At 40.3% G+C, this 25,267-nt stretch overlaps 2 protein-coding genes across 4 annotated transcripts; one reads left to right on the forward strand and one right to left on the reverse strand.

Moving 5' to 3' along the window:
* The first annotated feature begins 22 nt into the window (after nt 1-22).
* Nucleotides 23-19,499, forward strand: smc4 (structural maintenance of chromosomes 4). 2 transcript variants are annotated; one of them, XM_074679213.1, is made up of 24 exons: nt 23-252; nt 1,668-1,825; nt 2,803-2,993; nt 3,577-3,768; nt 4,791-4,967; nt 7,170-7,334; nt 7,710-7,837; nt 8,035-8,175; nt 8,703-8,853; nt 10,850-11,014; nt 11,097-11,330; nt 11,419-11,604; nt 11,772-11,933; nt 12,055-12,280; nt 12,368-12,444; nt 13,803-13,955; nt 14,089-14,215; nt 14,480-14,669; nt 17,038-17,182; nt 17,319-17,492; nt 17,574-17,756; nt 17,846-18,078; nt 18,161-18,344; nt 19,222-19,498. In XM_074679213.1, exons 2-24 carry the CDS (start codon nt 1,678-1,680, stop codon nt 19,384-19,386), a joined length of 3,897 nt encoding a protein of 1,298 aa, XP_074535314.1. In that variant the 5' UTR covers nt 23-252; nt 1,668-1,677; the 3' UTR covers nt 19,387-19,498. The 2 variants fall into 2 exon arrangements, with proteins under 2 accessions (XP_074535314.1, XP_074535315.1); XM_074679214.1 differs by lacking the exons at nt 23-252; nt 1,668-1,825 and adding an exon at nt 1,945-2,086 and having other exon boundaries at nt 19,222-19,499.
* Nucleotides 19,500-19,911: 412 nt separating this feature from the next.
* trim59 (tripartite motif containing 59) lies at nt 19,912-24,163 on the reverse strand. 2 transcript variants are annotated; one of them, XM_074680414.1, is made up of 5 exons: nt 23,846-24,163; nt 22,406-22,720; nt 22,081-22,302; nt 21,797-22,006; nt 19,912-21,433 (listed from the first exon to the last, which is right to left on the reverse strand). In XM_074680414.1, exons 2-5 carry the CDS (start codon nt 22,658-22,660, stop codon nt 20,828-20,830), a joined length of 1,293 nt encoding a protein of 430 aa, XP_074536515.1. In that variant the 5' UTR covers nt 22,661-22,720; nt 23,846-24,163; the 3' UTR covers nt 19,912-20,827. The 2 variants fall into 2 exon arrangements, with proteins under 2 accessions (XP_074536515.1, XP_074536516.1); XM_074680415.1 differs by lacking the exon at nt 23,846-24,163 and adding an exon at nt 22,905-23,329.
* Between the last annotated feature and the right edge of the window lie 1,104 nt (nt 24,164-25,267).

Below are 25,267 nucleotides of genomic sequence, written 5' to 3' on the forward strand. Positions count from 1 at the left end.
TTGAATTTTTTTCCCTGCCCTTTGAACGTTCCATGGTGCCTTGCGTCAGTTTGTAACGAATTTGGTTCGACAGCACAGTTTAGGCGCCATTTACAAGTCAGAGTTTTCGAGTAAGACAGCGACTCGGAGTGACACGGGACTAAAATTCGTGGATTATAATTGCAACTCCTTGGATTAACGATTACTTTTGTCGATATCGGTATTTGGGTCATAAAAGAAGATTACTGACTGGCAGTGTCCGCATCGTGGAAGGTACTTCGAAATGTTTGGTAGAAATTGAAGACTGGGTTGCGTCTATTTGCTGAAATGGATAACCTTAGTTCCAAAACAGACTGGCCATTTATAATACGTTTACTGTAGTTTATCATTATCAGCGACAGAAACGCACTTTCTGCGATTAACAGGACTCTGGAGAGTTGTATAGAAAAACATTTTTTTTCGAGCTTTACAACAAAAAGCCCTTTCGTGGACTAGCTCACACCCCTAACAGTAGCATTAAACTTTTCCGACCGTCTAAGCTAATGTTAAGATGCAGTAGTTGCCACAGCTACAATTATTTCGTTTGCTTTAACGTCCACTCCTGAAGGTTTCATAAACTCTACCAGTAAAAATCGTCCGTCCTTTCTCAGTTTCCTTTTATTAAGCGAATTTAACATAACAGTGTTGTGATCACGTTACACGTCCTCAACACATACGTTTGCTAGTCAACGTTAGCTTTAGCTGTGCTGCATTACTTTGCAATAGTTGGATAGCTGGACAGCTAACTGGAAAATAGCGTAATAACGTGGCAAATACAGTACTACGTGTTCCTCCCATCCCGTGGTCAACTAGCAGTAACACGTTATCTATTAAGCAGACATATGCGTAATATGACGATACAACTGGCCCAGTGTTACCGTTAAGTCCTTTGAATATGCTTTCCAATTAGCTTGCTAGCGAGTTGGGTTGCCCCGTCTACACCTCCGCCCCTAACATAAAAGTTTTGGGGATGATAGCCATTATCAGTGTCAGTTTGAGACCCCGATCAATTTGGGACGTCGTGTCTGAACCATCGACCAGAAAGGCAGTTTGCGCTGTGCCTGCGCATTTGTGACGATAAAACACAAGCTTGGCCACGAGCAGAGAGGGGAGAATCAGGCAATTTGCATATAAACAGGATCTGCTTTCAAGTTATAACGCTGAGACGACTTATTTTTTTCTATTTCTCCCGAACACTTAATGTAAGGTCATTAACCGTTCAACTTTCTGACGCGCACGAGATGCTCCAAAGCCCTCAAGCTGATCCTGCAACTGAAAGATGTCATATTTTTTTAGATTTATTTAACTTTAGTGCTGAAATAGCATCTAATTTGCTGCATCATGATGCAAATTGGCAGCACTGATTCGCACCCTACTCGTCTAAGGTTATTAGGCCGGCAGCCTTTTTTGAAAATGAAAAACACTCATATTCTTGTCCTTGTTTAAGTATTTTGATAGGAAAAATAGAATTTGAAGATTATACCGACTAAAAGTTACTGGGCGGCTGTGGGATTTGCCTGTGGTAATGATTTAAGCCTGACAACGGTAGCTGCGTGTGACCGACTAAATGTGGAGTGTTGGAGATTGACAGGCACAAAATCCATTCATGGATATTACTTTTTTTTTTCTTTTACCAATGACTCCCTCAGATCACAAATCATGCCATCTAAAACTGCAAAAAGCTCAACTGCATCCGCCAAGCCAAGAGGGAAAGGGTCGCAGCCTCGGGATGACTCCGAAGACGAGCTGGATGTACCCCCTCAAGAAACCAACTCCAATGGCCAAGAGGAGGCACCGCCGACAACTGGCAAGTAACAAAGGGTGTTTTGGTGTCTGTGAATCTAAATAAGTTGTGTGCACTCAATGGCGATGCGTGTATTGCTGTGTTGGTAGTGGCCAATTGGCACAGCTGTGAAGCTTTTTTCCCTCACTTAAATCTCAACACGTAGTTAGAATGGCTGGGATGTTTTTTTCAAAAGTGTCAGTCATCAATACATGTCTTATGATTTTTGAGATGAGTTTGATATCGTCGACTGCTCTTCTTCCTCGGATCTTCTCAACAAACGAGGTAATTTATGTCGAATAGTAAGTTTTTTGTGCTGCACTAAAAAGGTGTTAGGTTTGATTCTGCTCATGAGATATTTTGTATAAAAATTGTACGCGATGATTAAGATTCATGTCGGTGCTGCTTCATGTTTGTGTTTGTGAGAACACGCTGAAATGCTTGTTTGCTAGTTTACTTGCAACGTTTAAATTTACAAACATCGACCCTGAGCTTGTTTATGCTTATGTGAGCACAATAGATTTTGGACAGGTCGTTGTGCCTTGGTGTGATGGAAATAGAATCGGTTTTACGTTTAAAACTGCGAACAAAACAGGATTTTCTCAGTTGGTGTTTTGGTTGCAGTTCAGCAAGAGTGAAAACGTGACGTTGATGACTGAAATGTACACTTTAGTTTTTTTTATGATCGACGAAATGAATGTGGCGCATCTACTCTCAAGTATCAACGCTTCTCGCGGAGCGTTTGTGTTCTAACGTGGATTTGTTCACAAACGGCCACGAGCCCTTTTCTCTTTAGGTGTTTGCTTTTGCTTTGAGAACAAAGAAAATAACGCTTGTCAATTTCTCGGGAGTCGTTGTTTGGCTGCTGTTGTAACTTGCTGCCAGTGTTTTGTTTGTTTGTTTTTTTGTCGCTCCTCCACCCCTCCCCCACGCACTACTGTCCCCCACCTGAAACGACGCACAGAGGAATAAAAAGTTGTTCTTTTTTCTCTGTGCCACAGATCCGTCTCAGATGGAAGCTGCCGAGGCGGTTGATAATCGAAGTTTGGAGGAGATTCTCGGTAGCATCCCTCCACCCCCGCCCCCAGCAATGACCAATGAACCGGGCGCTCCTCGCCTCATGATAACACATTTAGTTAATCGCAACTTTAAATCGTATGCAGGCGAGCAGATTCTGGGGCCTTTTCATAAGGTACGACCAAACATGGTTACAAATGTCAAGTCTGTATGGGGAAACACGTTGTTAATGTGCTGTCTTCAGCTCATATATATACCAATATGTGCTGTGTCTTAAATTAATTTTATTCTCCTATTATTTTCTTTTGTGTAAATCTATATAATGTATCTTGTGTTGTGTCAGACTTAGTACACTCAGAAAAAAATAAATTAGCTTAAGTTTGGCATTCATTAGTATTTTTAAAATTTATTTTTCTGACAGTGGAGATGTCACACTCCTCCATTTTGATTTGGGGAGTGTACTGAAGAAGAGTTAGTGATACAGTGATGTACTAAGATTTCTCTAAAATTATCACTTTTATTAAACTTTGTTAACAAACTCTTCTCTTCTTATGTTAAGGCTAAGCATTTATTGGTGTATAAAAATAAATCTTAGCTACACCCATCTGGAATGCACTCAGTGTAACAATCTGACTATGCTAAAATGTGAATCCAGAGATTGTCAATTTTTACATTTGTATCATATGTGTGTAGAAACATTGTGTTTTCATATATCTGATATATTTATTTTCATCTACTCCTGTATATTTTTTTTTCAGCGTTTTTCATGCATCATTGGTCCAAATGGAAGTGGGAAGTCCAACGTGATAGATTCAATGCTCTTTGTGTTTGGATACAGAGCTCAAAAGATCAGATCCAAAAAACTCTCAGTACTGATTCACAGCTCTGATAAACACAAAGATGTGCAAAGCTGTACTGTGGAGGTGCATTTTCAAAAGATTATTGATAAGGTAAATATATCCCTCTATATCCATATCTCTGTCACACAGATGAACACTGCACCGGCTCTGGCCTCTCCCAAATCACTCAACACACTACCCAGACTGAGAGGGTTGATTTTCAACAACTTTGTAGGGACTAAAAGATTTCCTTTCATTTTGAACAATTATGTTCCCCTGTAAAGAGATTATCACACCAATGACTAAACATAGGCTGAAACTAGTCACAAAAGTTACAACTCACACCCACACATGCAGTAAAATATTCATAATGTTTTACAACTGATTCCTCTATTTTTAATGATTTTTTTTAAACAAAGCTTGGCTACACTTACTTGATGTTGCTGTGAAAAGTTAATGAAATGGGTCGTAGTGAAAGTAAATGGATAAAAGATCTGTAGTTATTTAAGTAACAACTTGAAAAGTCACTTTAGTCAAAAGAATAAGTAAAAATGTTGTTTCTGTATTTGACCCACCATACGGGCTGTTTTTTGCCTTGATCCCTGTTGAATGTTTCTGGGTGTCTCTTTGTAATACACAGGTTCTTAAAAAAATCAAAATCAACTTTTCAAACAATTGAAAAAAATATGTTAAGCTGATTGGCTTTACATTTTGTCGTTTCTGCTGCTTGTTAAAAATTTTAAAGAAGTGATGTACACAGCTGAAATGATTGGCTTTGTCTCCTAAATTATTTTAAGTTAGCTCATTTTACACCCATGTTCACAAGATTCATACTTTCACAGTAAAAAGTTGTAAAAGATTTGTGAGAGACATAAAGATAAAGAGATAAAATGCTCTGTAATATTGAAGTGGTTTATGTTAGATGTAAGTATAGCTGGGTGAGATCTGTTGTGTGCTTTTTAAGACAAACCTCATTCTCTATTTATTTTTACAAGTAGTCTTTTTTTCCACTTTCAGTGGATTTATCATTATTCTGAGTATTAACATATGATGTGTAGAGCTGTTTGAGTTTCTCCTGAACTGCTCTGCACTAAGCTGCTCCGTCTCTTCTGCCCCTCCCCCCTGTGAGCCAGGAAGGAGATGACTACGAAGTCATCCCCAACAGCAAGTTCTATGTTTCCAGGACTGCCAACAAAGACAACTCCTCAGCCTACCATATCAATGGCAAGAAAAGCACATTCAAAGAAGTTGGGGCTTTACTGCGAAGCCATGGTATTGACCTAGACCACAACAGATTTCTGATCTTACAGGTAGGTTCTCCATTTTTTACTTCTTTCTTTCTTCTTCCCCTGACTCTCTCTCTTCCTTTTTTTTTTTTTTTTATCCCTGCTGTGACCATCTCATTCTGTCAGAGATTTCCTGCTTGTCGTTCTCCGCTCATTTCTCAGTCCTTTTTAAGTCAAGTGTTGCATGGCTGCAGTAAAGCCATGCCTGCCTGTGGGAATAACCTGTTGCACTGGAATGAAAGGTGAGGATGTGTCCTCTGCCAGCCCTTAGACTGCTATAGCAGCGCATCATGGTTTGAAACAATGTGGAAAAGGTGCGAACCATTATTTGCTGCTTTAGGATTTTAAGGAAAATTGCCCTTTTTTTTTTTTTTTTTTTTAACTCATACACGGACCTTAATGTGAGCTGAACAACTGCCTCAGATTTTTTTTAAGAGAGTGGGAAGCTTGGATGGGGTTGACCCACCAGTGGGGACAGGTTGGACCTCCCTTCCCCTTCCCTCTCCCATGTACCTGCCACGCTTTAGCAGCACGTAAATATTGGCGTGTGAGAATTGACCCCAACCCCAATATTAGCAGTGCTGCTTCAGTGTGGCCGGATCAGACACTCTCCATTGCCATGCCTTTGATATTGGTTCCAGACTTGGCCTTTTTTATTTTTTACTTATTTATTTTTATCTACATGGGGAATGTTATGCATTCCTGATTATTTGTGAATTATTTTTCTTGTTTCATTTCATATCATTATTTTTTATTTTTTTTTATTGTTTGTGTTGCTCTGTTTCCCTACTAGTTACCCTCCCACCTCTCCTGAATGTATTACATGTGTGACCTACCCATTATTACTTATTAACCCAAGCCTTATGGAGCGATGACTTGTGTTAGACTAAAACAAAATGGCTGATTTTATCTTTGTCGTCCCAATCCTGACATTTTATTTATTATTTGGATTATTTTTTGCACTTTGTGGCAGTGTCAGGTGAACACTTTTTCTCCCCTCCCATGTGGTTTGGTGGTTAGCTGTCTGATTATATGTGTCCTGCCTGACTTTTTCTCTGTTGATGTGTGTGCATGCCCACTCTCACTCCCCTTGGATGTTGGGCTTGCAGCTCTTTGTCTGTGACACGGCTGCATGGCTGTTGGAAGAGGTTCTAGGTTGTTCTTCAAGGTCATTTTTCCAGGCCTCTGGCTAAAGGGAAGCTGTCTTATTTTGTGCATTGGTCAAAGCAGAGTGTGACGTGGGATGCCCCCCCACCCCACCCCTCCTCTTCCTTTGCTTGCTTCTCCTTTTTTTCTTACACTAAAGTAACAAGTGTACTACCTTTTTAAACAATTTAAAACACATAAAAAAATAAATAAATATTCTTAATTTGTGAGAAATACTTTGTTTTTTAATTTTTAATCAGCATGTAGCTTTCTGGCTTTGCTAGTCAAGATTAAAAATAATCAAACAACAACTAACACATTCTGACAAATCTGACAGCACTGGGGTGTGTGTCAGCCTGACCTGAGTTTCCTCCATGTACAAAATTCAAAAGTTTAAATCAAGTGTAACAAACCTGTCACAGATTTTTACAGCATCAGAAGATAGTTTTATCACATTAGATTAATTAATCATAATGATTAAAAAATTAGAACAAATAGTAGGCTGTGGTTGTTTGAGGGTTAAACTGTGAAGTGATTGTGTGGTAGTTCAAAATGAACACTTTTCATTCTTCTTTGGTGTAGTTTACATATTTTTCTCAACACTTTTCACCCGTCACTGTAACACTCTTCTCATCAGGTGTAGTCATATCCAGTTTTTTAAGGAGAAGACAGAGAGGCTCATTATTACATTTCATTGTTGTTTTGAAGAGATGCGACTGTTTGTGTGGCTAAATGTAATCATGGGGATTATTTTTAGTTCCCTCGAGTCAAAAACAACATTCTGTTCTCAAAGAGAGCCTGTAGAAATAATTTTTTGGTGCACTCTGCTTGAGTGTTTGTGTCTGCCAAGTTGTGTGTGTGTGTATGTGTGTGTGTGTAGCCTGAAGCATTACTGCAAGTCAACAGCTCTGAAATCAAATGACCACATATGAACAATGAGTGTTGTGGATTTGGAAAAAAAAAAACAAATTATAATATTTTTATTTTATTTTATTTTTTTCATTTTTCAGGTTTTCTTTGTCTTTGTGAATAATTGCTCCATGTCTTCACCATGTGCTGCTCTGTATGGACTGTATGTAGGGCGAGGTCGAGCAGATCGCCATGATGAAGCCTAAAGGTCAGACGGAGCACGACGAGGGGATGCTGGAGTACCTGGAGGACATCATCGGGTCGTGCCGCCTGAAGGAGCCCATCCAGACTCTGGCCCGCCGCATTGAGCTCCTCAATGAGCAGAGAGGAGAGAAGGTGACACACTCACACACAAAGCCAGTGTTCCTCCCTGTGTCCTGATGCGCTGTTTGCACGTGTTTGGAAGCTTTTCATGTGTATAAATGAGAAATAGATGAGGATATCTGTTGTTTTGTAACAGTAGAGTGAAAATCAGCAGGGACTATAATCTTCACACTAGAAGCTCTGTAATCAGATGTTAAAAGTACACTGAAAAGGTTTGAAATAAAAAAATGTTCTTTAAACTGAAGGCTCCAAGCTACAGGTGTGTTTAGCACAAACAACACTGATCAATACAATGAAATGACTACGTGTTTATTATTTATTTATTTCCAAAGCACAAATGACAACACGTTAAAGTTAAGTACTCACGTTGTTTTTCCTCCTTGCTAGCTAAACCGAGTAAAGCTGGTAGAGAAGGAGAAGAATGCTCTGGAGGGAGAGAAGAACAAAGCTGTGGAGTTCCTCACTCTGGAGAATGACATCTTTAAAAACAAGAGTCGACTCTGCCAGTATTATGTGTAAGTGCACCGGCAGCATCTCTGAATCACACAAACCAAACTTCATCAAAACACACTTCACTCTAACTGGAAGCGTGAAGAAAAAAAATGATGTGGGGTTGATGCAAATTTTATTTTATTCTTTTAGCTTGAGCTGCTTTGTAGTTAATTAGTTTTGCTTCTCACTGTTTTTTTTCTTCCTATATCTCCGCCATCAGCCATGATCTGCAGAAGCGGACAGTAGATAAGGAGCAGGAGAAACAGAAGATCTTGGAGGATACCAAAGAACTCACTGAGAAAAACACCAAGATATCACAGGAGACTGAGAAAATGAACCAAGAGCTGAAAAATGTGGAGAAGTAAGACATGTTTTGTGTTCCACTTCTCCTGCTTGCCTTTTATTAACCAATTTAACATGCAAAGAAGGTCACACAGTTTTCTACCAGTTCAGAAATGTTCTGGTTGTTGTGAAGCCTCTTTTGCCCAGAACATTTTTGTTTGGTGGGGAATTTCCCATCCAGGTCTTGACAAGAAGAATAGTAGTGACTGAAGAAATTAGGTGAACTTAAACTTGTTTCACAAGTACACTAACAGAATAGTATGTTTTTTCTAGGGAAGGGAAAAGGGTTTTTCACTTAGATAGTTGAATCAGTTTCATACATTTTTGCCACCTTAATAGGTGTTTAATTTTAAAACTATGAACCAAAATGTAAGATTTTTTTTTTTTTACATATTTAATACAGAGACAGATCCTTGTATCCCCTGTTATAGGAATATTCTCTTGGATAGTTCTATATCACTAATACTTAATTTTATTTTTCTGTTGGAGAATTTTTTTACATGATTGTCACAAATGCACCCAGTGAAAACACTGTTCCTCCACCAGGAAACAAAATAAGCTCAACAAGTACATTGAGACCCAGAAGGAGAAGTTCACCCAGCTGGACCTGCAGGATGTTGAAGTGCGTGAGAAGATTAAACACTCCAAGAACAAGAACAAGAAGCTGCAGAAGCAGCTGGAAAAGGAAAAAGAAAAGGTGTGTGGGTTGAAGAAGTGTTCATATTATTCAGACTACACCTAACTTAATCTTTGACACTGTTTTAATGGTTGTTTTTTTTTTTTTACTACACTAGTTCCATGGTGGGCACAGAGACTTATAATCCGTCTGGAGAGTGATATATCTGTTCCTCATAATTTACAGTACTTACCTTATTATCAAATGCAGGGTTTTACTGAGTCAAGTCAAGCTAGCACCAGTGGTATGACACTCCAGTGTTACAGTGTTTATTTTGTCCCTTGGCCAAGAAAGAAACATGGGCACTAAAAATACAATTTCCGTTGCTCATAGAAAACACACAGGGCTGTTGTTCTGAGGCTTAGAGAAAAAGACATTTGTTAAGGCTCTACCAAAAGTCGTAAATGAGGTGCAGAATCAACAAGTAGACAAAACCTATTTGTTCTTTTTACAGGTTTAACCTGAAGTCAAATATGGTGCAAGTAGATGTAGATATAGAGACTGTCCATGTTATGATCACAGCTACACTGCTTCTGTAAGTGTGTTTGATTTTATTTTTCTAATCTATGGACACATTTTTTACATCCTCTCAGTTTGAGTAGATAATTAAAGTTTATAACTTACACAAAATAAGTTTAAATGGTGTAAAACCTCCTGGGGACACATAACCACAAGATTTGAAATGAAACTGTTTTCAAGATGAAAGATAATAAATCTACTTGTTAAAAATGGAACGACAGAGCAGTCAAACAAAGCCTGACTGTTAAAGACATAGCTCAAAATTAAATTGGATTTCTTGTGCATTGTGCAGAGCTATCAACTACACTGCAAACTGAAATCTAAGCAAGTGTTTTTTGTCTTTTTTCTTTTTTAGTAAGAAACAGATTTCATATGAGCTACATTCACCTGACCAGTCTAGAAAAAAAAACACTTTTCAGTATGTTTAAAAGACTGAAATAAAGCCTGAATTGCTTCCTTTGGGGTTAAGAAAATATATTTGTTCAGTTTCTTGAAAAAAAAAAGGTATCAAACACTAAACATGTATGCTTTTCTTTCCCAGAAGACTTTTTTTTCCCCCTTAGATATCAGCTTTTGCTGTGTGTGAAGTAGGCATAGCGGTATTCTTATAGTTGTAGAAACCTTGTCCATTTTTTTTACATTATCTCTTACTTTTGGGACACAGAAAAGCCTCCTTTCTCACTTGAATGTCATGAAATTTAAACCTTGAATGTACTACTAAATTGAATCAAATAGCATGGAAGGCAATATGACCTAGACCAGCCACTAGGGGGCTGTGAAGTAGCGTGAGCTGGTTGATAGTGTGTTCCTATCGATGGCCTAGTCATGTTCTTGTTTCAGTGTTTGATATTTCCCTCACAGGACATAAATGTTTCTCAAGCTTCCACACTTTTCCACACGTCGGAAGTATAGAGTTGCCCTCTAAGTGAAATCTCACTCTTCTTAAACACTATTCTCTATTACAGTCCCTGTGCTCTGGAAACGTTTCAGTCAGAGTTAGGAAAACCTCATGGGAGCAGTGTTCTGCTGCGTTGTAGTCAACTATGGCCTGGCTTGTGTAACTCTCCCAGCAGCCATATTCACATTTCACCCACAGTTAACCCTGGGAGACTTAGACGACATACACTAAGCACTCCTTGTCTTGTGCAAGGCCTGCCAAGCAGCACACTATTGTGCCAGTCTTTACCAGGGCTTGCTTAGTGCTGAAAGTGTGTTTACAGTTGATAACGTGTGTGTTTCTGTCTGCTAATAAATGTTCAGTTCCGTTGCTCCTTACTAAAATGGTCAAAACCTATTTAATCCTCTTACTTTGTAGCTCTTATCTTCCAAAATCTTATTTGATCCCTTCAAATAATCTGATAGAAGAGGAAACGGGACATTAATCCATGTTCTGTTGAAGTATTAAATTTTGCCCTAGAGTTAGATTGGACAGGTGTAGCTGCTGTTGTTTGGAGTTGGAGTCATTTGCGGTTTTGTCTTCTGTCCTTGGATCTTTCAGCTGGAGGAAGTACGTGGTGTGCCAGCCAACAGTGAGAAAGCCATCTCTGAGGCAACAGTTCGCAAGGAGGAGCTGGAGAAGCAGAAGGTGAAAGAAGAGGAAAAGCTGAAAGCTGTGATGGAGAGTCTAAAGGAAGAGACCAGTGGCCTGCAACAGGACAAAGAGGTGTGGATAAACTTCTTGTTGCTTATCATCATTTTGCGCTCTTGCCCTAAACTCTAACCTCAGCTTCTCTTTACTTTAACAGAACAAAGAGAAAGAGTTGATGGAGCTCAGCAAGGCTGTTAACGAGACCCGGTCTCGTATGGACCTGGCTCAGTCCGAGCTTGACATCTACCTCAGTCGCCACAACACGGCACTTACACAGCTCAACACTGCCAAGCAGACACTTCAGACAACCTCGGACACGCTGCATGAGCGCCGCGCTGCCATCAAAGACCTCGAGGTCAAAATACCTCAGAAAGAACAGGAGCTGAAGAAGGTAAAATCAGCATCTTTGTGTAAAAACTTGTGTTCCATTCGACCCAGTTGATCATCATCTTCCCCGTTCTTCTTTTTCCTCTCTGCAGGATGAGGGAGAGCTAGAGAATCTGATGAAGATGGATAGTGAGACCAGGGAGGTGGTGAGGGAAATGAGGCAGAAGGTGGATGAAGCCAAAAGCTCTCTGTCCTCCAACCGCAGCCGAGGAAAAGTCCTTGATGCTCTCATGCAGCAGAAAAAGAGTGGAAGAATCCCAGGCATCTTTGGAAGACTGGTAAACAGCTGTTAAAACATAATGAAACACAGAGAAACCAAACAGCAGCTAAATTCATCACAGTTTAGCTTTCTTGAGCATGATTTTCACTTTTATGTTCATTTTTAAAGCAACGTTTAAGGAGCAGCCATCAGTAGATTTATCAAACTGTTTTTTTGTGCTTTTAGGGAGACCTCGGAGCCATAGAGGAGAAATATGATGTCGCCATCTCCTCCAGCTGTGGAGCTCTGGACAACATTGTGGTGGATACCATTGACACAGCCCAGAAATGTGTGACATTCCTCAAAGAGCAGAACATTGGTGTGGCCACCTTCATTGGTCTGGACAAGGTTAACATCCTACACATCCAACAAACATCTTTTTTTTAAGGATTATGGATAAAATGTAAATTTGAAAGACATTCATGACAGTCTGAAGTTATTTTGATTCCCCCTTATTTTCTTTGCTCAGATGAAGGTGTGGGAGAAGAACATGGCTCCTATTCACACCCCAGAAGACAGCCCACGTCTCTTTGACATGGTGCGAGTCAAAGATGAAAGTGTGCGACCAGCGTTCTACTTCGCTCTAAGGGACACTCTGGTGGCTCAGGACATGGAGCAGGCTACAAGGATGGCCTTCCAGAAGGACAAGCGCTGGAGAGTTGTGACCCTGAAGGGTCAGATCATTGAGATGGCTGGTAGGTGACGACTTTTCCACTTATTATTGAATACTTGTTAGCGCTGCAGAAAAAGGTATTTATATAACTTGTGTGTGTGCTGTACAGGAACCATGACTGGTGGAGGAAGAGTACTGAAAGGCAGGATGGGCTCTTCCATTGGTACTGAGATTTCCCAGGATGAGGTGGGTGTAAAATAAATGCACCGCTGTTGGAGTTTTTATATGTCTGATGGGCATACACTAGAAAGTGAATAGTAGAAAAATATAAATTATTGTGGACACTTAGTCTACTAATTATACAGTCTATGACTGAAATCCATTCAAAGATTATTTTTGGCCTCAGCAAAGGCCCTGCAAAACCATTTTGTACTAGTAAGCACTCACTGTTAAACATGGAACACAAGTCCATGTTCCTGGAGACTTCCACAGGGAAAGGTGTTGAACTTCATCATGACAGCTTATATTGCATTTTGCAAAGTGTTGAATGTGAAGTTTCTGTGTAGCTGTGTAGCTGTCTTCTGTTGAAGACAACTTCCTGCTAGCTATGAAACTAAGATCGAGTGCAGGGTTCAAATGTTTCTGGGACAAACTAACAGCAAAGAAGCGTATAACAGCTATTTGCACCCAGCAGAATGGGCAGAAACAATTCAGTGAACTGTTGATGAACTAATTCACTGACCATGGACTAGTATGAATAATTGAAATGCCTGACCAACACTTGTCACTTGTCTTTAATTGAGGAGTCATTTCAATCAAACTTTCCCTCCTCAATGATTATTTACTTTCTAATACACAATTGTTCCATTTAAAACCATCACCATTAAGTGAAGGAGGTAAAACTTTATAAGAGTGGCAACACCTCATTGATCTGCCTGGATAAGCATTCATCATGCTTTAAGCTGGAAGTAATCACTTGCTTCTTCAAGGGACATCTCCTAGGGGGAAAAATCCATCAGACAATAAAATATTTCTCTCTGCATTTTATAATGACTGGAAGGGTGCTCAAAGAGTAGTTCACAAGGATTTGAAGGCCACTGATGCAGCACTTAGATTGTTAATGAAGGACAAAGTACTGTGATCTGAATTATTATGTTAAATACCATCAACATCCAATGCTTTACTCACCTTTTCCTAAGGTCGGAGGAGGAAGATGTACAGTTTGATTTAAGTTTTGTTCTGACAGTTTTAGATAAATGATACTGAATGTGACTAACACCATCAGAAGCAAACATACTGCCTTTGCACCACAGCATCCAACAAACAGACTTATTCATTTAGCTGTTAATATAAATATTTGGTGGAAGAGTGCAGCCATCGTATTGTTCTGTCACAATTTATGATAAAGCAGAACCACAGAAATAAAAATCCCCTGAAGTCCCCTGTGTTAATAAACCGTAATGTAACATCCTCAAATGAGACCTCCTGCTCCCTTTAGTCTGTGAAACAACCTTGATTGCATTTCCTATTAGTGATTGTCAGAGGATGACTTGACAACAACGGGCCCTGCTACTGATAACATCATTTTCATGTGTCTTCTTTAGTTGAACCGTATGGAGAGCAAGCTGAACGAGAAAGTGTCCAAGCTGCAGGGCTGCCAAGAGAGGAAACTACAGCTCGAGGAGAGCGTCCAACGACTGCGGCCTCAGCTCCGAGATATGAAGAACACTCTAGAGAAATATGCCAACAGCATGACGGTAAAGCAGACGCACCTTTAGATCTCACTGACTGTATGGGTGTAATAATAATTCCAGTCAAACAATCGATTGTGAGTGTAACAGCTGATGAAACTCAGTGTGTCTGACCATTTTCTCTCTTTTCTCTCCTCAGAGTCTGGCTGACCAGGAGGTTCACTTGAAACTTCAGATTAAGGAACTTGAAGCCAATGTGTTGGCTGCTGCCCCAGACAAGGCCAAACAGAAACAGATGGAGAAGAGCCTGGAGGCCTTCAAGAAAGGTAGAGTTCTCCTGTGAACTGCAAAGAAAATATTGCTGTTAATTGATAAATTTGTCATAAAGATAATGATCAAACTGAAGCTGGACTGAGATGTAATTTGTGGAAAGAGTTGCACACTGCAACAATGAACAGTGTCAGTAAAAAAAAAAGTCATCTGAAAATGTTTTTCCAGTTTAACCTCTTAAAATAACTACGCAGACTCTTAATGTCCAACAATAATGTTTTTATTCTGGTTTTATGATGTCGTCTCTGCCCGGCTCACAGACTTTGATGCAGCCTCCAGTAAGGCGGGGAAGGTGGAGAACGAAGTGAAGCGTCTCCACAACCTGATTGTTGACATCAACAGCCACAAGCTCAAGGCTCAGCAGGACAAGCTGGACAAAGTCAACAAGGAGTTGGACGACTGTTCGTCAACCATAACCAAAGCTCAGGTGGCCATAAAGACGGCTGGGAGGTGAGGACACGAAGCAGTTCAGAAACACTTGGAGTTTGTTCACGCTGTCCTTTTGTTTGTCGTTTTATAGCAGCTACTCAGGCATCCTAGAGTATTCATTCAGCAATGTTCTTAATGCATCATCTTCCTTGCCTGTCACAAGGGGGTGACACCGTACACTGGGGTGTTGACTTGAAAATGTAGCTGTTTGTATGCTTGATGCTAAGGGATCTGTCTGACCTCCACATATAAAAACACTCGCACTCTGAGAAACAGTCTTTCCCCTCATGTTGTCACTGCTTTCCTTCAGTTAGTCAGCACAGTGGCAGCTAGAAGATGAATCTCGTGGATGAAACATTAAGATGTATTGCAAGACTACACAGCAGCCTATTGTAAGGGAACAACCCCTGATTTACCAGGCTGGAGGAGCTCTTTGTTTAATTAAAAACACAGTGGCACTTATTAAATGTGACCTACTCAGGCTGCCTGTGAGGGTTGTCTAGTGTGTTCACATTTTCATTTTGCTTCATTTGGCCTTCATCCACACTAAAACCTGGACTCCCTGTGGTCAGGACATGCACTTGAAGCAGTTTGAGATTTGTTTGTCTTAACTTTGATCCTGTGTGAAACCCACTTATTTTTAGTAATACCAACATTACCACTTTTTCATTGTTGGCTGATTGTTTTTCTTTTTTTTTAAGTTTCCTTGCAGCAAAACAGGAATGAGTGTGACACTAATTTAGCAAGTCTGTCTTGAACCAACTGTGTCCAAAATGTTTTCAGTGAGATTTGATTTGTGAAAATGACCAGCAGCTCTTACTGACACATAATCAGTGAGGGTCACATAGGAGTGCTCCATTTGGAAAAATAGCTCTCCAAGTCTGGTCAAAAATACTTTTTCCATCACTATGGACTAATGAAGTCAAATCTCACCTGTCCCTCAATCATCTTTTGATAACAGATAATAAGTGCTGTTTTCTGCAGTGTTATGATGCTGCGTAAACATCTGAAAACTCTGCTTCTGATCAAGGATAATGTGGGCAAGGGGGCAATGTGGGGAAAAATATGTCAGGACTTTTTATTAGGGATGCACGATATTGGATTTTTGCCGATATCCGATATGCCGATATATCGAAACCCTTTTTGGCCGATACTGATAATCACAAGTTTGTTTGTTTTTTTCACTGTAAAGAAAGCTAAGTCTATCCTGTACTGGAATTTATATGTTACTCTTATTGTGAAGGTCCTATTTGTTTAAGAAACACACATAAAACAAGACAAAAAACATTTGATTTTCCCATAAATAAGAAATTTATTATTTTTTTCAAACTCAAGACATTCAGTATTGAAATACAGAAAAATATTTTCTTTAGATCACATGAACTTTAAATGTACAATGCATTTTTAAACAAAACCAACTTGCATTTGATTATTTTAGAGCTACTGTAACAACCTGGTGACAGACACAGAGCTCTGCTTTGCAAATAAATGAAGTGCTACATTTTATTTAAGGAGCTTATTTTTCAGATGGAAAATTATAACAATCCTCACTGAATAGCACCTTATCAGCAGTGCATATAGGCAGAAATGTTCATATCTGCCGATAGCGATATCGTGCATCCCTAGTTTTTATGGCAGGATCAGGATTTTATTTTAATCATCAATGTTTTCATGATGTTTTTAACACTGTAACATTTTCAGCACTAAATATTTTTAAATAGTGAACATTTTTTAATGAACCCTTTTTTGCCTTATTGAACAGTTTCATAACGTGAATCTAGTCTTTTGTCCTCTAATGTGCCTTTTTTTTTTCAAACTCAGACTTTTTTTTCATCATAATTAATTTCATTCAGTCATTTCGACCCACCAGCTGTAATAGTCTTTTTTTTAGCTTCTCTGGAAGTAGCCTATGCGCTGTCCAAATGTAGTTTTGTGAGACTTTACTCTGTAAACTTTGGATTTTTTAATTACTTGTCAAAAAAAAAAACGTGTGTGTGCCTGTCTCACACACTCATCAAATCATGATTATCAGCCACCAGTCAACATAAATAGAAACAAATACTCCTCACTGAGGCTGTGCCTTCAGACTTATAGATATAAAGGTAACTAAAGCCAGGAGAAATGGTTTGTCCCATCAGCATCATTGAAAATCCCATATCAATAAGATTTTGGCAGTGTGGGCGTTGACTCTGGGTATTCATACAGTAAAAGTGTATTCAACTCTAAATTCTGTCATCTTTCCAAGACTTATGTAACTCCTCCTGGAACCAGTTCCTGACGTCATTGACATTTAGACAGTTTTTCTTCAGCAGAACCATTATCAGCTGTTTTCAGTCCCTCTGCCAGAGGCTAACATTTGTGTTTCTTTCCATCCGTGTCTCGTCTGCAGAAACCTGAAGAAGTGTGAGGAGAGCGTGACTCGCGTGCAGAGTGAGCAGGAGGAGAATGAGAAGGCTTTGGTGGAGTTCACAGAGCAACTGAAGAAGCTGGAAGAGGAGGCCGGGGAGATCATTAAGAGCTGTCAGGAAGCTGAGGTGAATGATTTACCCTCTGTACTCTTCCTTTTAGAAAATAATCCAATAGTTGGTGTCAATATTTTTGAGGCCTGGTTTTCTCTATTTGGAGAGAATGAGCACTTTGGTTTAATGTTTTGTTGTGTTTTGTGTCCAGGCTGCTCTCCCTGAAGTGCAGGAGCAGTATCAGGGGGTGCTGAAGGAGATAAAAGTCCTGCAGCAGCAGGAGCATGCTCTGCAGGAGGAGTCCCTCAGCGTCCGGCTCCGCATCGAGCAGATTGAGACCACCATCACAGAACACAACAACAAGATCAAACACTGGCAGAAAGAGGTGCGTTGGATGTAAATTGAAACCATTACCTCTTTTAAACTATATAAAGTTTTTATTGAGCTGTTCCTCATCATATTTCAGGCCAGCAAGCTGACTCTTCACACCATCGAGGGCAAACCAGCTGAGGAGCTCCCTGTTCTGACACCTGAGGAGCTTTCTGAAATCACTGAACCAAACATTATCATAAACAAGATGACCATGTTAGAGAGCCAGTGTGCACAGATGAAACCCAACCTGGGAGCCATTGCTGAGTACAAGAAGAAGGTAAACACACTTCACTTGTAAAACTGTTGACTTGAAATACTAGGGCTGCAAGTCTAATTTTTACTCCATGTCCTGTTGTTTGTTTGTAGGAGGAGCTGTACCTGCAGCGTGTGGCTCAGCTGGACGAGATCACCACAGAGAGAGACAACTTCAAACGTGGCTTCGAGGACTTGCGCAAACAGCGCCTCAACGAGTTCATGACTGGATTCAACATGATCACCAATAAGCTGAAGGAGAACTACCAGATGCTCACACTGGGGGGCGACGCGGAGCTGGAGCTGGTGGACAGCTTAGACCCTTTCTCTGAGGGCATCATGTTCAGGTAGGACATCTGAGGGGATCCAGTCAGTTCATGACTTTTCTGACATCAATTTTAACTTTCTTTTATTTCTTTTCTCAAACAGCGTTCGTCCTCCCAAGAAGAGCTGGAAAAAGATCTTTAACCTGTCAGGAGGGGAGAAGACTCTCAGCTCTCTGGCTCTGGTGTTCGCTCTGCACCACTACAAACCCACACCTCTGTACTTCATGGACGAGATTGATGCTGCTCTCGACTTCAAGAACGTCTCTATTGTGGCCTGTTACATTTACGTAAGTGAAGACCTGAGTGGTAGCATTAACACGCTGCATGGGGTTGTTAAAGAGTAAACACTAAATAACTATTATTATATAAATAACTAACTCATTTCGTCAAATTGTGAAATTTCAAGTTACAGGGCTGTAATTCACAATTTTTAAGTTGTGATTATCTTATATTAGACTATACTATGGGAATATACTTCCTAGGATAAAAAAGCTTTCAGTTTTCATTTTATTGAGATTTTTATTATTTTTTTCCCCTCTTTAACATACTTTGATCTTTTGAAATCTCTTTCTGCTTAAGAGTTCAGAGTCCTCTGATGTAGTAAAGTAGTCATAAAAAGCCTCCTTATTGGCAAATACTTCACATTTTTCTCCCTCTGAAAAGGCCCTGAGCCACTAGATGTTACAGCTGAATTAGTCGCTGAATTAAAAAAAAAAAAAAAAAAAACTGTCTCTCGTGAATCTCTGATTCAGGAGAGTGCGGTGCCTCTGTTGTGTAACACAGCGATAATGTCCCAGTTCAGATAAATCACACGCTGTCGGGAACTGTTTGAAAACAAACTCTTTAGTTTTTAACTGTTTGGCTTCACTGGTGCTGTTATTTTTGTATCGTCTTCTAGATTAGTGGCTCCAAAGACACTATGAGAGGGGTTGTGATATATTAAAAAAAAAAAAAACTATAATTGCATATTTAATCTGTTATTGTAGAAAATAAACAGAAGTAGGGGTTACAGACAAAATGTTTGATCTGTTTTCCATATTTCTCTGTTCGTGGCAAGATGTTAGCAGATCAATGTAAGAAACAGCAAGTTGTGTGTTCATGCTCCACATAAGATGTAAAATTTGCTTCTTCCTGTCAGTAATTTTATTTTTCTTTTGTCTGCAGGAGCAAACAAAAAATGCCCAGTTCATCATCATCTCCCTGAGGAACAACATGTTCGAGATCGCAGATCGCCTCATCGGGATCTACAAGACTCACAACACCACCAAGAGCGTGGGGATCAACCCCAAGACCATCGTTTTTAAAGAGCATCAGGCTGTCACTGCTTAAAGCCTGAAGAGCCTCTCTGATCACTTTTAACATTTTTTCACATCCTATGTAAATATTTTTACTTTTTTATCGTGTCTTTCACAATAAAATGCTGCTATTCTTTCTTCTTATCTGATTTAATAAATATTTCTCAAAGAAGTCGGGCTTTGATTTAGTCCCTCACATGTAAAGTTCATGAACAGTTAAAGTCTGTAGGTAGTTTTGATAAAAACTAGATTTAGGGAATTTTTTTGTTGGGATTCATCCACCAACCCCGTTTTTTTTTTGTAAATCCCAGGGCTCGTAAAAATTAATACTGACTTATGTGGCCAGACTTTTAGGAATATGATTAGATCAGATTTCATAACACGAGGCTCCTCTGACATTAGCACAGTCATGACTTATCAAATGTGTTTCCACTGGTTGGTGGTAGCGTCATGTCAAATTTCACACTGTAGATAAGACTACAGCAAGCCTCAGCTAATTAACTTGTATTGTGGCTCATGGATGACTCCAAAAATTTCAACAACACAAAAACAAGTGGTTGGAATAAATTTATTGTGACATCTAATATACAAACTGAATATATACGATTATGCCAAACAGAACAGGTTTGTGCTCAGATAAAAAAAACAATATATATATATATTCATCTGTGACAACATAAGATCTTTGCCTGCAGGCGTGAAAGGAATGTTTTGGTAAAGCTCTTGTAAAGATTTTTCAATACCTGCACTCCTGTTACAGGACTTATTGATCCTAATGGAGTAACAGTCCTCGATAATGAGGCCGTTGAGTGGGCTTATGTAAGCGTGTCATGGTTAAAGGCACAGAGATGGAGATGAGCGCCATGGTAACATGACCCATGGTCTGTAAGTCAGGAGCACTCATCAGGCTCGACGGCTCACTAAATAAATGGTCCACTGTAAGGAGATACATGTGAGTCCAGAGCTCTCTGGAGCATCTTGCTGCATGATGGGAAATGTAGGCACTTTTTTAGTGTTAACACTTTTTCTATTGAAAAATTAAATAAGTGTTTGATATAAGTTCTTTTTAATAAGGCAGTGTGGTCGCAACATAATACACATAATTATATATCACTTCATAATAACATAAGTATATAAAAAGATTTGTAGCTACATAGAAAGGTTTTTTTTAAGTTTTCTGTGTGAAAACAATCATAGACTTTCTTAGGCCTGCTTCGGATGAGGGAATCTTTGAGTGAGGCTAAAAAGAAAACAAAATCTACCCTCAGACCATACTCCACATTGAAATGTGTGGAAGGAGCTTTTATTTTGAAATTCTAATTTTCTAATTCTAAGTATTTAGCTTCCAGTGTCATTTTTTCACATTGGTTTTATTTTTTCACAAGTCTGACCTTTTTGGGGAGATAAAGCATCAATAAAACATAAATTTTGGGTGAATCTTTCCTTTACAAAAGGAAGATGACAGTTTGATGTCTTTAGTGAGATGAAGTCAGAGCTTTGAATAACACAGTCAGCTGCTGCAGGGCTCGCTCCCCCACTGAGGAGAGCTCACAGCCCCATCTTCCTATACTGGTCTCCAACACCATGTACGCTGATCCAACAGAGTCCCACACACACGTGATCAGTTCGCTGCTGACCCCGTGCACTGCCTGACTGAACCGAGACAGGACAGAGAAACCCAAAGACGCCCCTCCTACCGGGTTGACCCACAGCGCCGCCAGCAGCAGCAGCAGCCCCAGCAGCACCACAGAAGAAGTCGGCCGGAGATCGTGCAGCCAGCCGTCAGATTCGTCCCGCTCTGTGTTGGTTTCCACGGCGGCCTCCATGCCACCGCACTGAGTGCAGCAGCACAGCTTTGGGACAGGGGCTTCCTCCAGGCCACCAATGGTCACTGCCGGCCAGTGCTGCTGGAGGAACTCAGCTGCAAGTGGACTAACAGAGAGGTTTATCACGGGGGGTAAAGGGGTTTTAATGAACTCCTCCACACGCTCTCTGAACTGATGCACCTTCTCCAGGAAGACCAGCGGTGAGTCCTCCTCTTCTACTGATGAACCCAAAGACACCAGGTCCAACTGCTCCTCCTACAGGAGACCAAAGTGTTATCTGTGCTGAAACCAACTGAGAACTTCTCACAGACTGGATCCATAGATTATGAAGTTAATTATAGGACAACCAAAAATAGATCAAATTTTCTTCTCCAAACTCACTTGTTCAACAAAGCAAACTACATAATCTAAAGAGGTCATAACCAAACACTGACAGCTAAAATACACCACACGCCATCACCAGGAATATGAGATGCTTGGATTTCAGAATATTTTTTGCATCTGTAAGTCATAAAGAGTAGATCACATCCACATCTGATAGTTAAAAATTTTAAGTGTCATTTCCTGTGATTATCCGCATATCCGCTAAATGTGTGAGTGTCATTGTTTTAAGCGCACCTGCAGCTCTTTGACTCTGTGTATGAGGGGGTCGTAGGCCCGGCACACCTCTGCTCCAGCTTTATCTAGAGCCTCCAGGCAGGCGTGTCTCTTACGGGCGAGCACCGTCTCCAGCGTCTGAAAGAATTGGTTGACCTCCTGTCGGTCCTGCCTCAACAGACCCTCACAGCGGGCTTTCTCTTGCTCCAGTTGCTCCCCCAGCTCACACACCTAGCAGAGGAAAGTTAGACTCACTTAACAGAAAAAAGTAGGTTCTGAAATGTGTCTGAGGGCAGATTCCTTACCTGTGCCCATCTTCTCTCTGACAGTCTGGCCAGCAGCAGCGATGGGGTCTGTTTTTCTCTGATGAAAGCAGCCTGCAGGTCGTCAATGGGGTGACCCTGGTGGTCCCCAACAGTTAGACACATCCCACAGATAAGCTTCCGATCCTGGATGCAGTACATGTTAAGGGGCTGCCTGTGGTGCTCCTCGCAGGGCAGGGGCCGGGGTTCAGTTTCTAGCTGGTACTGTGAAGATGAGTGAAAAAACACAAGTGTAAATAGCAGGAAGGATTTACCAATAAGAGGATTTCAACATGGAGTTTGATATTTTAGGGTGATTCTCTCCTACTTTCTCGATGATGGCCCGCAGAGAAACGTTGGTGGGTAGGGCTTCAACACCCGCCAGAGGAAGCTCTACCACGCTGCGGCAGTTTGGGCATTTGAGCGGCAAGCGGTGTGGACGCCAGATGGAGTAGTTGGTGGACACCTGGAGCAGGTTGTCCAAGCAGTTCTTACAGAAGGTGTGAGAGCACGGCAGGACCCGTGGGTCGGAGAACAGAGAGTAGCATACAGAGCAGGTCAGGTCCTCCTCCAGGTTGTCCATGGTGAGATGTTAGAGGGAGGAAGAAGTGCAGGAGTGCAGGATGAAAGCTACAAAATTCACCTGTTCAGAAGAAAAACAGATTTACATGCTGCTAGATAATTTGGAGAGTGAAAATAATTATTTAACAAAACTAAGAAGTTGAAAAGATATAGTACACAATAAAACATTTAGATATACTAGGGTTAAATCAAACAAAAATCCAGCATTGTTAAGGAGCATTTTCATTTATTTTTCTCATACTTACCTCATGTTCTGCAGCCTGTAAATATTGGTGCAACAGGTGTTACGTAATCCCTGTGTGTAATTAGTGTTTCCCTATTATGCTACTCTGTTTAAGCAGAAGAGACGGCCCCATTTCAGTGCAAAAGAGACGATTTCATAATGAAAAACAGGAAGCAGCCAAAACCTGGCTTAGCTCCTATTAGAAGATTAGTTGTGTAGCGTTGTGTTTGGCCTCTCTCTCCTCTTGTTACAGCTCGCACCACAGCGACAATGGGAGGCCTTATGCCAGCACCCACCCAGTCCCAACACACAAACACAGACACACACATTGTGGTCAGGTCAGGCTGTTCAGATGTCCCCAAAACCTGATCCACCATGGAGTACATCTGCAGGCTTTTAGGCGCCAGGATTCAAACAGGTAACAGGTGTGCTGCGCAGGCCCATTAAGAGTAATGTCAAATTTAAAAAAAAAAAAAAAAAAAAAAAACAGAAACAAAAAAACATATCTACCAAAAATGGAGGAAAATGTTTTTAATAACGGTTTTGTTTTGTTTTCTCTTTGCAGTAGTTATCAAAATACTCGGACATATTTTACAAAAAGGTATCATTTTTTGTTTTCATGTTCTTTAATGCATGCTTCTTTCTTATTAAAGTGATGCATTTCTTTCTACAATGTGACAACCACGCAGATTCTCACAACACGACATGAACTCAAAAAAATGCTCAATCGATCTACTACTTCGTCTAAAAATCGCCTTTTCTTACTAAAACGCGCCCTAACAGACGTGAACTTGGCAGCCGTGAGTAACATTCGCCCCATTACTCTCGTTGCAGCTTCTATACTCGCATCCTATTTACACGTGTTAACCTTTTGTGTCGTTCATATTTCAACAGAGCGGTGACATGATGTCTAGCTTCTAAAAAAAGTTAACCTAAACGGCGAAACTCAAGTCATGAACTCACCGTCTTTCCGGAGAGATGTGTCTGTCCAAAACAGAGCTCTCATGTCCTGTTCCTTCATAATGCTGCATTCAAGAGCTCTCACTACACTCGGTCAAAACGGAAAGAAGGGCGGATGTATTCATGTTTGTACAAAATTTCTTAATTTGTCGTGTTGGCATTGTCTTTTTCGGCTTAAACATTCAGAATAAACGTGCTTCTATAAAGAACGTGTTTTTTCTCTGTCTTTATCCACATTTCACCAGGGCAGTTGCTTTCGTATTCTACAATCCACCCCTTCTAACCTTAATGTCTGACTGTTTTGAACTTGTCTTTCTCAAATGCAGCAATGCGCATGCACATAAATAGTCCACGTAGCCTATCAGACTCCGTTCTATATCGTTTGAATTCCAGTTGGACCGTTGGTAACATCAAGTCATAACACCATAAACCCTTTGCTGTTGTTTGTGCTACATCGTGGTGACGGATGTACCACAAAGTACAATAGCCTGTCAAGCTAAACGCCAAAGATCAAATAACCCCAATTAACGTCATTGTGAGGGATAATTAATTACTTTCAGCTTCATAAGAAATCAGAGTGGGATGAGAACTTCATTAAGTGGACAGGTATTAAGGGGATAAACAGTAGCGTGTACACCAGAGAGTATTTTCACACACAGACAAGTCACTCGATGCACATGACAGCATTGTTAGTGGTTATGATCAAACTGTATTATACTGTAACTTAAACTCTGCCAAGCCAAGGAGCACACAGCCCACTAAGTGTGAGAGGAACATGCTTGTTGCCACAGCCCTATGTTTCACAAGTTTTCTTTCCTTTCTTTCTTTCTTTCTTTTTTTTTTCAAAAATAAGGCTCCATGTTCCCATATTTACTTTCTCTTCTTTCTTTGTCCTAATTTAGTAGCCAATTACACCAAACCTATTATCCAGTGGCATTGACTAAAAATGGAACGTAGTTTTTGGCTAATACTGGTGCACCCATCCCTTGTTAGTAGCTAATATTTATGTTCGTGCACATTGTACTAAATTATGTAACACAGAGACCTCGTATTGACTAGGTTCCAGATCACCTGGATGAAGCACAGGAATTGGACACAAACCAATTTGCACTGCATACCTCCTTCAACGTGTCACAGACTGTATAATAAATAAATGAATGGCATAGACACATATTTTACACAGGTACATTATGTATGTACCAATTCATGTTTGTAGTTACATGAGCCGATGTATGTATGTGTATGTATGCAGGTACATATGCATGTGAATGTATGTAAGTGTGTAAATGCATATGTAGTATGTGATTGTTACGATTTTTTCTGCTGCTGTAGAAATGTGGGATCACAGGGCTGTGGGACCATTGGGCTGACTCGGAGTATCAGACTTGAGTCATAATAGAGGAGCCCAAAAACTTTGTCTAGTCA

Source organism: Halichoeres trimaculatus, unplaced genomic scaffold (genome assembly GCF_033239565.1).
Source record: "Halichoeres trimaculatus isolate MK-OKI-2021-1 unplaced genomic scaffold, fHalTri1.1 fHalTri1_scaffold_9, whole genome shotgun sequence".
Classification (NCBI taxonomy): domain Eukaryota; kingdom Metazoa; phylum Chordata; class Actinopteri; order Labriformes; family Labridae; genus Halichoeres; species Halichoeres trimaculatus.

Excerpts from the sequence above, each read along its gene's own strand:
- trim59 (XM_074680414.1), bottom strand. The coding sequence starts at position 22,660 with ATGGACAACCTGGAGGAGGACCTGACCTGCTCTGTATGCTACTCTCTG. Across the intron at positions 22,303-22,405 it reads TGCGGGCCATCATCGAGAAA|TACCAGCTAGAAACTGAACC; the intron begins GTAGGAGAGAAT and ends TCATCTTCACAG. Across the intron at positions 22,007-22,080 it reads CAGAGAGAAGATGGGCACAG|GTGTGTGAGCTGGGGGAGCA; the intron begins GTAAGGAATCTG and ends TTCCTCTGCTAG.
- smc4 (XM_074679213.1), top strand. The coding sequence starts at position 1,678 with ATGCCATCTAAAACTGCAAAAAGCTCAACTGCATCCGCCAAGCCAAGA. Across the intron at positions 8,176-8,702 it reads GAGCTGAAAAATGTGGAGAA|GAAACAAAATAAGCTCAACA; the intron begins GTAAGACATGTT and ends TTCCTCCACCAG. Across the intron at positions 12,281-12,367 it reads TCAGATCATTGAGATGGCTG|GAACCATGACTGGTGGAGGA; the intron begins GTAGGTGACGAC and ends TGTGCTGTACAG.